At 35.8% G+C, this 15,116-nt stretch overlaps 1 protein-coding gene across 2 annotated transcripts in view; it reads right to left on the bottom strand.

Annotated features, from left to right (window-relative positions):
- The window catches only part of LOC139692282 (transcription initiation factor TFIID subunit 4-like), a 45,602-nt gene extending 32,524 nt beyond the window's left edge, over positions 1 to 13,078 (bottom strand). For both annotated transcript variants that reach the window (XM_071590366.1, XM_071590367.1), the window contains exons 1-3: positions 11,996 to 13,078; positions 11,127 to 11,336; positions 8,328 to 8,423 (exon numbers count right to left, since the gene is read on the bottom strand). In XM_071590366.1, coding sequence (XP_071446467.1) covers positions 8,328 to 8,423; positions 11,127 to 11,336; positions 11,996 to 13,078 — 1,389 coding nt within the window. The remainder of the gene's footprint in view (positions 1 to 8,327; positions 8,424 to 11,126; positions 11,337 to 11,995) is intronic.
- Positions 13,079 to 15,116: the final 2,038 nt, after the last annotated feature.

Raw genomic sequence — 15,116 nt, 5'->3', positions numbered from 1 at the left:
TTGAACTATTTACATGTGGGGAACTCATTCTAATGGTATGCTTGCTTCTTTTGCTGAGTGGTCTTTTCACTTTGAAATCCCACTGAAAAACTATTCTGTTTAATTCTGCACACTTTTGAATACTTTATGATGACTCTGTTTTGATAAAAACAGCTATGACTTCAGCTATACAATGCAAGTGAATGCATTACTACGCAAACATATTGCTTTCCCTTGCCTTCCTTCCTAAGTAATCATTTGGGCTCCTGGTAATGTGATATGTGATTGTGTTTCTCTTTCTGATTGGGCCTGCATCTTTTACTGCCTTGAGATGGGAAGTACATTGTAAATAGTATTCGAAGAAAGATGTTTTCTTTTGGCTTTAAGTTTCAGTGCTGTTTTCCCCTTGCAAGCGTGCGGTTGAATCAAGAGCGATTTCAAGAAAATACAAACGTTTTTATTTTTTCTTTCATAAAGTATAAAGAAATTAGTCCAATGACAATGATGACAAGGCATTAAATACACGACAAGCACTATTGAATCTCTTGAGATGGAATAGCTTGGGAGACGAGTGTTACAGATCTCCTCAAATTAGATCAAAAGCCAGACTGGAGCAACTTCCACGTAAAAAAGGAAAAATTGTGTAGTTTGCAGTGGGATTTTGGGCCAAAATAGAAAAAGGTTCCGAACAATGTGCATAAATTGTAAAAGAGGTATGCATAGCATTTGCATGTTTAGCCATAGATGCTAGATGAAAGACCAGCCAACACCTGTAACAACAGACTTTTCTACAAAATGTGCCTTTGCAGAGGAGGACAGAAAGTTGGGTAACTTAAAAGTGATTCTTTATTTTTTATAATTTTTCCCATGCCCTTTTGGTTAACTTTGTGACATAAAAATAGCATTTACATAAAATAATTACAATTCTTTTGTAAGACAATGTAAAATTCATTCCTAAATGTTACTCAATTCAGTAACTGAACATTTAAAAAAAACTGCACGCGGATATCTTTAAAAATTGCTTCAAAATATTTTTTCCCTCAGATGATACATTTGATTTAATTCCCCTTCAAACTTTTCGCTAGCATCACTGAAAGAACGCAGCACTAAGAGGGTTAAATGTAGATTATGTACTTAATAACTCAATTCAACTAAACCATTTAACCTCTAGTGCACCGAAGAGGTTTAATTTGGGACTGAAACGGCCGATTAATGCACTGTATATTGTGCTTTTGAATTTTTCCTATAAAATACAGCTGGTATAGCCAACCTATATTCGACAGATGGCCACTTCACCAGCCTCATTAAATGGATCACCAATAATACCTTCATATCATACCTATTCATGCCACTTGTTTCATCAAAAATTTTAAATTATTGTCAGTGATCAAATTATTGGCAATTATCTTTATTGGTATTTTACTGTTTAGGGTGGGTTTATGATGGACACAGACTGAAAAGTAGCATTTCTTAGCTTTCTATAAAAGAGACATATTATGACACCCCTAACTAACACAAACATTGTTTTAACTATTAATAATGTCTTTGACTAAGACAACTTTATATCTGGCACTGAAATAAAACTTCCTTCAATAACAATTTTTAACAATTGGGCACAATCTTGGCACCCAGTCAACATATTTAGAATATTATTCATCCAGTACACAGAATATATCTGCATATAAGTAATTTACAAATATTATTAATACTTATACCCTCCCCATATGCTATAAACTTTGCATGCCCGCAGGAGAAATTATAATTCTTAAGGGTGGGGCCACCAATACAAATTAGGTCAAAAGGTAAGAGCCAGACAAGCAAATCTGCGCAGCATGTGTTCCTTAGTGAGGTGACAGCAAAGGCGTTTGACCCTAATTTGAAGTCAAGTTCAGTAATTGTCATGTAAAAACTACCGAGGGGGGTGAGAGGAAACCACTTCACTTTTTATCCCAAAACTATGCCAGACCCAAATATTGACACAATTTGTGGCAACTTAAGTACCTAGCCCACGGGGCAGCTGTGGATTAGTCTCCTATCCCTCATATCTATTCCTATTTTCTGCAACTTATTCATTAGTTTTCCCCAATTTGCTCTATCAAAAGCCTTTTCGAAACATAAAAAACAGGCAAATACATCCTAATTGTATTCTATATTCCTCTCCCTATCAGCAATCTTATTACTGCAATGGCATCATGAGTGCCTCTCCCCTTCTTGAACTCAAACTAATTACCCCGTAAGTAGTCATTTGCCCTGCTCCCCATCTTTTTTTGATGATCCTGGGAATCACTTTACCTGTGTGCGAAATCAAACTAATTGTTCTGTATTCCTCACATGAAGTAGCCTTCACCTTTTTCGGAATAGGAACTTACACTAATCTCAACAACTCTTCTGGCCAGATTCTTTTCTCATAGATTTTACGAATTAGTCCATATAGACTTCCTCTCGCATATTCCTAAACCTTACAGTAGTTCCATAGGAATGTCATCAACCCTAATGGCTTTATTGGATTTAATCTCCCTTTCTATCTCATCATCAAGTATGCCTGTACCTAAGCTATCTTCATCTACAACAGATACTCTTTTATTACGATACAGTTCTTCTATACATTCCTTCTATCTCCCTTGGATATTTTCTGTTTCAACTATTAGCTTACCAGACTTATCTCTAACCGTTTGCACATATTTTCCCTTCTTAATTCCTGATAGCTTTTAGACCTTTTTGTATAGCACATCAATTTCCGTCTTCCTCTGCAAACTTTCCATATGCTTGCACTGCATCTTCCACCGAGTTTCTTTCGCAGTACTTTTTACCCATATCAATTCATTATTTAATTCTTTGTACATCCTTCTACCTAACTATATTGATGTTCTTCCATTTCCTCTTCTCAACTGTCTTCCTATTCATCTCATCCATGATTTCCATGTTTTTTTCCTATTAATAGTTCTAATAGTTTGATTTGTGGCTTTCGACATCCCTTTTCTGATATGTTTCCAATTTTCTTCGATAATACTCAGCTCTTTTTCGTCATTCATGATTTTCTCTACAACCTGCTGATACTCCTACCTTGTCATTCCAGTTAATGCTTCTAAATTCTACTTCCTAACCCGCCCCCACCAGCCTTATCTTTTTGAATCGGATGCTTCACTTCATGAGTACTAAATTGCATTCAGAGTCCGCATCTGCTCCCAGGAAACTGTGCAAATTGATGACACTGTTCCTAATCTGTGCCTTACCATAATAAAATCTAACTGATACCTTTCTGAGTCACCTGGGAGCCTCTTTCTTTGCCTACCATTACATTACAACCCCCATCACTATCAAATGATTCTCTACAGGAACACACACGATTATGTCATCTTACTGATCATATATATTCTATCAACTTCTTCCTCCTTATAATTGATTGATGGCATGAATACCTGAACAATTACCAAGTTAGTTGGTTCTGCTTTTATCTCTACTAATAATATTATATCTGTTGCTTGTTCTATGTTTCCAATGCTTCTTCCTACCTTTTTATTCAATATTATGGCAACCCCTCATAGGCTATTGTCCCCTCTACTGTATATTACTCTATAATTATCACTCCAGTAATCCCGCTATTCTTTCATCTTACCTCACACAGCCATAAAATATCTATATTTCCTATTCCCATTTCTAGCTTTATATTATCTAATCTTTAACATTGTCCGAACATTCCAAGTTCCTATTCTAATTCATTCGGTCTTCTTCTGCGTCTTCGGTGCTGCTGCTGTTGATTTTGCTTTGGAAGGATTTCGTGAGGTGACAACTATGGAAGCCCTGCCTCTCCCGCTGTCAGGCGCCACATGCAGCCGATTAGGCTGAGTCCCATATTTGTCCCTTCTTCAATAGTACCTTTAACTCTCTGAGTCCCTTCTTCAATAGTACTTTTAACGTGACACCATCACTCAATGGCAGCCCCACTGGGCTTTTACAGCCACCTCACTGAGTAACAGATGCTGTGTGGACTATCTTTCGACTGGATCCTAACCTTCGCCATATTGGGCATGGGTGACCCTAACAGGATACATTTTCATAGCTCCAGCCAGCATAGCTCTAGGGATCATTGGAACACAAAAGCCATTCCACCACATCAAGGTTGTAGCCATGGGAGGGTAAGGCAAAGTACATCGGTTTAAAAACAGGAAATGAAAATGGGGCAAATGCAAGAGAATTCTGAGCTTAGTCATAAGAAAAACTTATTATTAGTTATGAGTGAGGACAAAGGGAAAGTTCTAACACATGAAGGATGTGAACATACAAAAAAAGGGATATTATCTGCTGCAAGACAAACAATATGAACAGTTGATGGGAAAAGGACCAGGAAGCCATGAATTTCAGGGATGATAGACGAGAGAAGGAAATGGAAGTACTAAAATGGACTTAAGAGAAAAATAATAGACTAAGGCATGACGCAAACAGGGTAAAAGAATAGCGATAGAAGACTTAGCGCGAGGACCTGGTGAGTTTACCAAGGAAGGATGAAATGGGCTGCTGCAGTGAAAGATCTATCAGGAAGTAAGAAGGGAGAAATCATGCACCATAAAATGTGCAGCAGGAAAATTATTAATTGAACAATGAAAGTTTCAAAAGAGATACAAAGAATACGGAGGATTTACATGGTAAAGATGTTAAAGAGGCAAGTTTAGACATAGAAAGAGAATATGATGTAGATGCGAATAGTTTACGACCAATTTATTACAAGACAGAAAGAACACTCAGGGAATTTAAATCAAACAAGGTTGTGAGTTTAGACGAAACTGCCACGAGCTAGTTAAGTGTTTAGGTAAACTTGGAAAGAAGAATTTTTGTGGGCTGATTCACAGCATGCACAAGAAAAGAATTAGCCCCAAAGACTATTAGATCAGTATTAGTTCCCATATGAAAGTTAAGCCATCGAGGCATCCTCATCAACTGTGATATTTTTGGGACTTTCTTGGAATTTGTCCTGATGGGATAACTAGTTTGGATCCAGGAAGGGGAGAGGTACACCAGATGCTAGAGCAGCAATCAGATCATTAATAGAAAGGAAAATTGAGCACAAGCAGGATGTATTTGTTTGTTTCATAGATTCCAAAAAGGTATTTTATAGAGTTAATTGGGCAGAATAAATAAATATATTATGGAAGATAGGAGCAGACTGGAAGAATAGCTAACTTATGCACAACCTGTGCATGTCTCTATCTTCACAGGTGTATTTCAGTAGGATAATTGTGATGAGCAGCATTAGGTAGAGGGGTTAGACTGGGTTGCTCATTGTCACCTGTGTTTTTAGGCCGAAATGAAAGAACACTGCTGAGTGCATTGGAAAGAACCTTATGGAGTTGCAAGCATTGCTGAGCGAATGGGAAAGTTAGTGCTTTAGGTATGGGATGAGAATAGATGCTGGCCCCAGTGGCAGTGGGGTAACATGCTTGCCTGCCAACCCTGAGGTTATGGGTTCAATACCTGCCTAGGCAGATTTTCCTCAACGTAGAGCTTGGGGGTATTAGCAATTGTCTTCAATGTAATATGCAGTGGCTAGGTGGAAGAAGAGACTAAGAAGTCTCAATCTCACTCTAATAAAATTGAGAAATAAAGAAATATAAACAAAACAAAGGTCATGTGACTTTCAAGCAAGAGGAAGGCTAAGTTAAATGTTAGAATTGGAGGCCATATACAAGAGCAGGCGAAAAAGGTTACATATATTGGAAATATTAGGGAAGCTTTAAGTAGGCGTAAGGAGTTGTTTACAGAGGCACTGATTAAGGATGATAAGAAATGATTATCAAAAAAATAAGGAGAGTGATTTTTAGGGTGCAGAAACAAGTTTGTGGAAGCAAGATGATAGGTGCACGATTGGAGACTTTGGAGGTATGTGTGTGGAAACTAATGGTAAAGGTTAAATGGATGAAATCAATGAAGAAGTACTAGGCTTGGTTGAGGAGGGTGGTTATTCAGGAGAATACAAAGAATGCAGGAAAGGTGGATGTAAAGCATTTTGATTGACGGTGGAATGATGAAGATTGTAAATAAATGGAGGAATAGGTGAGGTAAGAGTAGATAAAGGATCGGCATGCTGAGGAGGTATATATGTGGGATCAAAGAACAGTTTATTGTAGTGCGAGAAGTCAGGTTATGTCATGTAAGGTGAGGCTGAAAAAATGTATGCATGTAGAGCCTCTGTTCATCCAAAAACTACTTTATGACTAGACCAGCTAATCATAATAAATTTTATTGTAACTACACCATGATCTTGGATGGCCATTTCCACATATCAGCCATAGTAAGATAAACATTGAAGTCTGTCTTATCATGCTCAATAAATGTTCATTGCAGCTAACAACTGAACAGAGTGGATCACTCTCATTTTTCAAGTACCAGATGATTTGAAATGAATCATACGTGAGAGCATTAAGCAAGTTGCCAAAATATTCACCAAGGCAAAATATTGTAAGATTTCTAATAATATCCTTATTGGAGATACTGAGATCTTTTGAATTGTTTCTAATGGGAAATCAACATTAGCCTGCATAGTTTCAACTTTTTTTTTCTCCGTCTATTAAGAATAGATATTTTTGCCTTTAACAAGCCTTTTGTGAGCTCTTAAATTTAAGTAGGGAAGTATGACTTCATCAGGTGATAAAATGTTATTCACCACATTCTTGATTCTCATTTGGACAAGAATCAAGAAAAATAAATAATTCCTTATTCCTTAAGCAATGCTGATAATCTGCACATTTCAAATGCTAACTCAGATGATGAGAGGCAGAATGTTCATGCATCTAAAATGTAAAGATGCATTTTTCTATACACAATATATGCAGAGAAAAATTGCAGATGAAGAGAAGAGGAGATTCCTTCTATTTGCGACATTGTATCATGCAGGGCTGAGATATGTCAAGAATTAGACTGAAAACGACACCCAAATTGTTAACAGGATGATAATATTATCATATTTTGCTCAATAATAAAGTTCCATTCTGTGATGGGAGAGTATTAAAATTGAAAAATCGCGATCTCTATACAAAAGACCTCTAACGCTTAGAAAAGGTCAAAATTAATTTATAATGTTAGTTTAAAATTCTAAGAAGACAAAATCAAGGAAGAAGAAAGAGAATATGTGTAAAGAATAGATTATCATGGCTATTGCAATAAAGATAGGAAGTTCTTACTGCTTGACCCACTCAGTCTGATTTCTATGGATATGTTTTTACATCATTATTTATCAAAATTATCTTAAGGGCTCTCAAGACCTTTCATCCAATTTGTCACACCATGGCAATTAATGAAACACAAATTATCTATCCTATTTTACAATTAAGGGAAAATTATTCACACACAAAAGATTTGAAAATTAATTCATAAATAATACCTTTTTAAAATTGTATTAATAATAGTTTTTAACTTAAAGAGAAACACTGACTGTCTTTTAAAGCCCTTAATGTATATGATATTATATAACCTCTCAAAAAACCCACGACTCTTAACAATGGTAGTGCAGCAGGTAGTTAATCAATCTGTGGCAATTTTAAAAGTTTCACCAACGGAAGATGAAGCTAAGTAATTAGATATATTAATTGACCACTTTAAGTAACATCAGGAGTCAAAATAGGCTAGATAAGAGTTTCCATGAGGGTCAATTCTGTTAACATTTTCAAACAATTGATGGTCTATTTTTTCAGGGGTCATCACTGAGAAAAATTTCATATCACAAAAATATTGTCCAAAGAAGTTTGTAGTCCCAGATATTCACAATCAATCATTTTGAGGTCAGATTAAGAGAGTGTATCTCAACTATAATAACCAAGACCCAAGAAGTTCAAAATATCATTAAACATTTAAGCCTAATGCCTACAACAGTAATGGGTTCTTGCCCCAAAAATAATATATATTAAATAAATAACCCACATACCATTCCTGAATAATGCAGTGCCCTTGATTTATAAAACCAAACAAGTATCTCATATTTAAAAAAATATATACATGACAAGGATAATTAATCATTTCAAGCTGCATATATTATATTTTTTGGAGGGGCAAGAGGTTTTCAATATGGTAAGAAGTACGTATTAATGGTTTGTGTTCTCACAAAAAACCATAAAATACCCAAGAGAAAATGGTAATCATTCTTTTGAATTTCCCTAATGTCACTATAGAATAGGTGGGTAAGGTTAATTGTGTATACATAAACACAAAAACACATACAGCTAATTTGTGCTTAAATATGAAAATACAATGGATGTAATGCTGTGTGAAATCTTAAACATTGGCTATTATTATGGCAAATGCCAATGTTCAGTCATTAATATTAACCAAATATATTTTATAATATAATAGATACATACCTGCAAATTTGCATTCTGAGACGTGGTGACAGGACTTTGGTTTTGTGGGATGTTTGCGGTGGTGGGTGTAGTTGCAGCAACTGTAACCGTAGCATGCTGCACAAATGAAGAAAATGTCAATCTAACAAATCAAATTGTAAAAAAGCAGCATCTACATGACTTGCATTATTTTGTACTAATAATATTACTTTTGGGATGCTCTTAAAAAGTAGAGAGTAGAATCCATTTTCTTACAGCAGGTATTCAGAGTCAGGCTCTTTGAACAAACACAATGAATGATAGAAGATAAATATTTTCTACAGAAAGAAAGGAACCTGATGTGATAAATTTAGTCGAATACACAATCCATACTTAAAATCCATCTGTCATTAAATTTACAGAGCCCAATTGCTAATAAAAAATTTATTATATAAAAATAATAATTTTCCACACCTTGTTACATGCTAATATTCCGTAATTGGTTTTAATGTAGTAGGATGTTGAAGTCTGTAATAGAGGGGAGAAAGTTAGGCAAACAAAGAAAGGGCAGGAACAGGATATCGGGTTGGACGGGATGAAGGGAGATAGGAATTACTCAGAGATGAAGAGGGACCTGATGTAGACTAGGTTGCTTAATTGTGTTTTGCTAGGAGTCACAAAATATTTATTTGTTAGTTTTGTCCATCCAAAAACCTACCTTAGCCGGTAGATTACCTGATAATAATAATAAATCATTTTAAAGAGCTTCACAAATGAATAGGAGAGATAAAGTCATATTTCTACGTCGATATAAAGGGAGGGGGCATAACGTTGACACCAACAAAGTGAAACCAGTTATGGTGAATTAAAATAAAAAATTATGGAAAATATGAAGTACTTTTATCTTTTTAAATATCTCATTTTCACCAATTGAATTTAACCACAATTAATGTATAGCAAAGAAATAACAAACTTACATGAGCAAAATAATTTGTTGACAATGATCCCAGAACAAGTTAAAAATTTTGAATATCTGGAATGCAATATCTCATTTGATTATGTTACTGATTGGAATATGAAACTTTTCAATGGCAATGGGAAATTAGAATCATGTGTAATGCAAGACACCAAGACAGTTGCCAACATTTTTTTTAACAATTACAAATTCTTTCTTTGTCATGCGTATACATGTATTAAGCCATTATATCCATGAAAACACATGAATGTAGAATAAATTTGAGTACTAACTAAGATGTTCATCAGTATAACACAAGAAATTGACTACATTATGTAAAAATGTTACATGACCTCACTAAATGTGCATTGCAAAGGGTCTATATGAATAAGCTGTAAACGATTAAATAATTTACCTTCAATAATCAAGAACGACAAAAGACAGGTCAATTTTAAATCGAAATCAAAAACGTTTTCTTGAAACTTATTTTCAGTGTTACTGAATATTTGAATCATGACAAACTCTGTGCTTTGTTCCTTTATATAGATGTAATATTTTACATATTGACATTTACATTTGTATTTAAATTGTCATGACAGGCCTTATACATCCCCTGGACCAACAAACATTATTATTACCATTACTAAGATTCATAAACAATGGGACTGCCCATAGAAACATAAAATACAAATATATGACGAGTTTATATATATATGAGAAAACGGAATATTTTCTTTATACGTTCCTGGAGATGCTACAGTGTAGCGAAACTAGTTGAAAAAAATCAGTTATTTTATGTGGAAACTGCAAAGTTACTTAGTGAAACTCCTGTTCATAAAATACATAATAATGTGGGTAACCTTCCCATAATTTAAAAAAATAACAGCTGTTACAACATCATCAAACTAAAGTGAGACATGGACCCTCAGTAAAATGGTAGAAATGAAAGTTTTAGTGGCAGGAATGTAATTTCTGAGGTTTCCGAGGCTGTTCTTAACAGATAAGAATCTCCCAAAAAATCAGATCACTCTCATAACAAGCATAATCTTTATATTACTACACATTACCATGAAAAAATTTGTTGAATGAAATTATATGCTGCTAAATGAAATATAAATTGAATACTACAATGAACTTAATGGTATCTAGCAGTATTATTAAATTAGGAGGTAGGGTAAGAGGAATTATTAGTGTTTCATTGATGTAAAACTTGATAAATCTTATCATTCAATCATTTCAAATCAGCAAATGCCATAATGTTTATATACTAAAAATCTTGGGTTAATTTGTTTTCCTCAACATCCCTCGACCCCAAAAATTAAATTGGACATAACAATTTTGTTGTCATAAAAATTTTTGTCATGAGCCCCCTGCAGACATCTCTGACTTCTAATTTACAGAGCAGAAATTTTAAATTAATAAAGTTTAAGAAAAATTATTCCACATTCCAATGAACTATGAAGATTTCCAAATGAGGCATATCGTACATAAACTTCTTTTCATCAGATATAACAATAATAAGATACTGAACCATTAAAATTTTCTCTTGATCATGAAATGTCACATGAATAGTATGTTCACAAATTTTAAAATGTCAAATGCTCTTGTGTTAATATTTTTTTGTCCCTCATTTTCTTATTCAGGGAGTGTAATTCATTAACTGATAATTCTTTTAAAAATTAACATAGGATCTAATAATCAGCATTTTGGTAAGTAACGAGCACTTCCTACTCAATAAATTCTGTGATGGTAACCAACGAATTACACTAATAAAATACTGTTTTACTTTTTCTAAAAACAAAACAAAACTTCCACCCTACATACTATGGCAACAGATAACCAAAACCTAGCACACTTAATAAGAAGCAGGCAGGTATTATACTTACAGATGCAATGTTACCAACAGCAGGGACGGATTGAAGACGATAAGTAGTTGTGCTGGTGATATTTGAAGCACTGTTATTAGGCGTGAGAGTAGCTGGCGTAGTTGGTACATGCCCAACTCGTAAAAGTTGGTATTGTCCAGTTTCAGTCTTTAACAACAGGTGACCTTGGGTCCCAGGTTGTAGACCTTGGAGTGTTTGTAACGTTATTTGCTGAAAATGAGAAGGGATCACATTCAGATGTGCTGGAATTAAGAACCCTCACCTTAAATAAAGTATATATACAGGTAGTGTTTTCAATTGAACCTGTTTTTTAGAGAACTTCACACAATATTATTTAGAACTTGAAATTAACGGTGTGTGTGAACAAAAAATAACATGAAAAGTAGCCGAATAGTGAGTGAATAGTAACAGACAAATTCCACTAGAACACGTTCCACGACTGTTTGAATCATGCTGGCGTTCCCGCCTCTCAGGCGTGCGTACGCTCGCGCCCTCTGTGGGGGCGGGACCCAGTCTGAACGCCACTCGTACTGATTTCCCATTTAAACCATTAATTGCTCACAAAACCAACACTAGACAATAAAATTTCATGAAAACAAACGCAAAGAAAATCATCCAGCTTTTATATGTTAAATACCAATTTTTATAAACTACTTCACATTGACATTACTGGCAACAAGGAAACAAATACTACATTGTAAATTGATGCATTTTAAAATTAGCAGCATACATGTTCCCCACTTTCCATAATTCAATCATTAAAGTTGTTCTACTGAGGATAGATACATAATGGGGAGAATTCTCAACCACGATATGAACCTGAACTGAATCTGATGAGTATTAAAAAATGGAAAATACTCAATGCTTACCCCAGGTTGACCTGGCCTAGCACCAACCATATGAGGAGCACCAATCACTACCCTTGGAGGTAAGGCTTTCTGCCCTGGTTGGGTCGGTGCGCCAGGTCTTACGGCATTAACGTTTACTATCTGCACACTTGCTGGTAAAAGTGTGGTCGAAGGATTTCCTACCATTGTTTGTGAAGTTCCTACACTGTGAGAAATAGGTTTTGCTAACGTTACTACCCCTGACACACCCGATGTTGTAGCAGTTCCGCCAGTATTTACATGAGATCCTGTCAATGTCATTGTAGTATTCACAGTCATCGGCACAGACACAACACCAGCAGCTAAAGCTGTCCCTTGCGTCACAGCTGAATTGTTTGTTTTAATAACTAAAGCCGTTCCAGGCCCTTTACCTTGTTCAACACCAATCACTCCCACGCTACCAATCTGCTTTGTAATGTTTGTATGGGGTTGGGAATGACTTTGCGACACCATACTCTGAACACTTGATGTGACAGCATTCAAAACAGTTTGAGATTGGAGAGATGTTGTAAGACCTAAATTACCATTAGGAAGTGTGGCAACCGTCTGTGTAGGAAAAGAGACTCTGTTATTTATATTGACCCCACCACTGGACGTTAATGTCTGACTACTTGCTGGATACACAATTTTAACTGCATCGTGAGTTTTTGTTAGGGTAGCTAAATTAGCTTGGGTCGCACTGGTGGAGACTTGGTTCATGAACCCACTGGTAGGGACTGCGCCGTGTAAAGGCGCCACAACTGTATTAACAACATTGGAGGTCACTAGACTTCCACTTGGAAGTGCAGTAGTGACAATAGTTTTACTAGAGTCTGGATTTAAAATAATATTCACTGATTCAGAGCCACCGTTCGAAACACCATGTTTTTGTGTTGAGACTGTGCTCCCATTAGCAATTGCACTGTTCACGTGATTTTGATTCACTGTCGCTGATACACCTTGTTGACTGGTAACTGGGGGTGCTGCTGTTACCAACTGTGTCTCAAGGGAACCTACAATGGCACTGACTGCTGATTCATCGACATCTGTACTAAGAGCTTCCTCCAGGAACTTAGCCGACGCCATTTTCTGCCGAAATCCAACTAAAAAGTGAATTGCGCATGCGCGGAAAACAAAGTATACCCACAGTGCATTGCCCTCAACGGCAAATAAAAAGTGAAGTTACAATAGCGCACTGTTTATGTTATTGATGCAATCATTGTTTTATTATATTTTTCAACATTATGCTATTGAGTGCTGACGAACGCTTATCTTCAAATGAATATATTTTATTATTGTATTTGAAGTGCAATGCATACCATATACTTTGTCAATCGTTAAGTGCTACCAATTTCCAGATTATGCGGTATATAACCTAAGCTACAGATTTCACTTCATCTTCAGACAAAAGATGACATTTTCTCTGATTTCATTGAAGACATCAGATACAAATAAGTAGAAATAGTGAATTTTTTGTGTAAGGGCATCAGTCGTAGTGGTGATGGCTCGTGTGGTACTTCTGCATACGCTGATGGCGATGTGGAAGGATGACGTCACGTATGGATTCTGAAAGGCGTCAAGTTTTTCCTATTGGAATGACGTGATGCTTTTGCTCGATTTAGTTCAGTGTTTGTTTGAATCTTATAATTAGCCCAAGTATGGAGAAATTTGCCTTAATATATTGGATTGAAGCTGTGGTATTATGTTATCATTGATTCTTTGTCCAAGATTTCACGACAAATTTGCGTCCTCCATTGCCGCTCTTCGTTTGTGCTTGTCTTTCGATAACAAGGGGGTAGTTGCTAAGTTACGATGTTTACCGGTGGTTAATATTTGAGGCATTTAAATCGATTGTTTGTGTGCTTTTTTATGATTTTTAAGTCTCCACTGTAACGTCTCTGCAGGCTAATTTTGTTCATTGATTGGTCCCCTGCAGAGATTCAAGAATAAAAATGTCTGGTTCGCCTGTTCAAACGGACAAATTCTATTCCGAGCAATGGGCTAAGCTTGAGAAGTCTTGTTTAGTGAGTAACAATTTTCACTGTACTGCGCGATGGTTATTATCCTTCATCCCGTCATATACTTAGACGGATTAACGAATGCCGTTATTCAATAAATTAAACGTTCTCAAAGTGAACTCTTTGATTGTGTTGATTGCCTTACCATACATTTTCTATGCCCATTGCCCATGAGTTGCTTAGGTAATAGTCGAGAACCGCCCCCAGCGTGAAATTCCTTGTCAAATAATTTGATCTTACGGGTTTCCCGTATAGTTCGTTCATATGTAAAGTGTGGCAACGGAAAAGGAAAATATTAACTTCAAAATAATGCAAATTCCTCGACACTTTTCGATCAGCCCAATTGATCTAATTATATTGTCTGTATTTAAATTATGTCGCCAGGATTTTTTTCGTGTCAGCAAACTGACAGAGAGAAAGATTGATTTTTAGTTATTTGTTTCATTTTCTGCCCCATACATGAATATATTTGTGGTATACCTAGTAGAAAAGGGTAAAATGTTCATCTAGTCTTCTCCACGAAATGAATGGTCTCAACAGAAGATGTAGGTCATTGCTAAAATTCTTCGAATTTTGGGGTTTATAACCGTTATATCAATTTAAGCGGCGTCTGTTGACTCATTTGCCAATTAAATCTGTACCTAGGGATTGAGATATTTGTTTGTAATCATAGCATACATAAATTGGTCACTACCTTTTCGGCGCCCATGGCTTCGGCGTATGGAATATGAAATGGCATCCTGCAAAAGCGATTGCATTGTTTAAGCAATAGCTAAATTCTCAGCCAAGTTCTGTAAACTCTCTTCCTCTTAGGAGGAGAGATTACAGAACTTGGCGCTTACAGAACTTATCTGCGCAATGCCGCCTTTGTTGCTTGAAGTAGGTAATTAGATTTCGGTAAAATTGTGTTCTTTCATAATTTCATTGAAGTAAACTATCTAGTGAAATTTCAAATATCGCTTATTTTAATTAATTAGTGTCAGTGTTCGCAGGTCACAGAAAAGCAGGGTTGCATGGTGGTCTAGGATTGTGAAAAACGCAGGTTCTCGAATAATTCAAATATGTAGGATTAACATATTTCCTCATCCGATTATATGGGCTCTTGT

Source organism: Hetaerina americana, unplaced genomic scaffold (assembly GCF_022747635.1).
Source record: "Hetaerina americana unplaced genomic scaffold, ioHetAmer1.1.p SCAF_4, whole genome shotgun sequence".
Classification (NCBI taxonomy): Eukaryota; Metazoa; Arthropoda; class Insecta; order Odonata; family Calopterygidae; genus Hetaerina; species Hetaerina americana.
The sequence above is the reverse complement of the archived record's forward strand: the minus strand, read 5'-3'. Positions and strand labels throughout refer to the sequence as shown.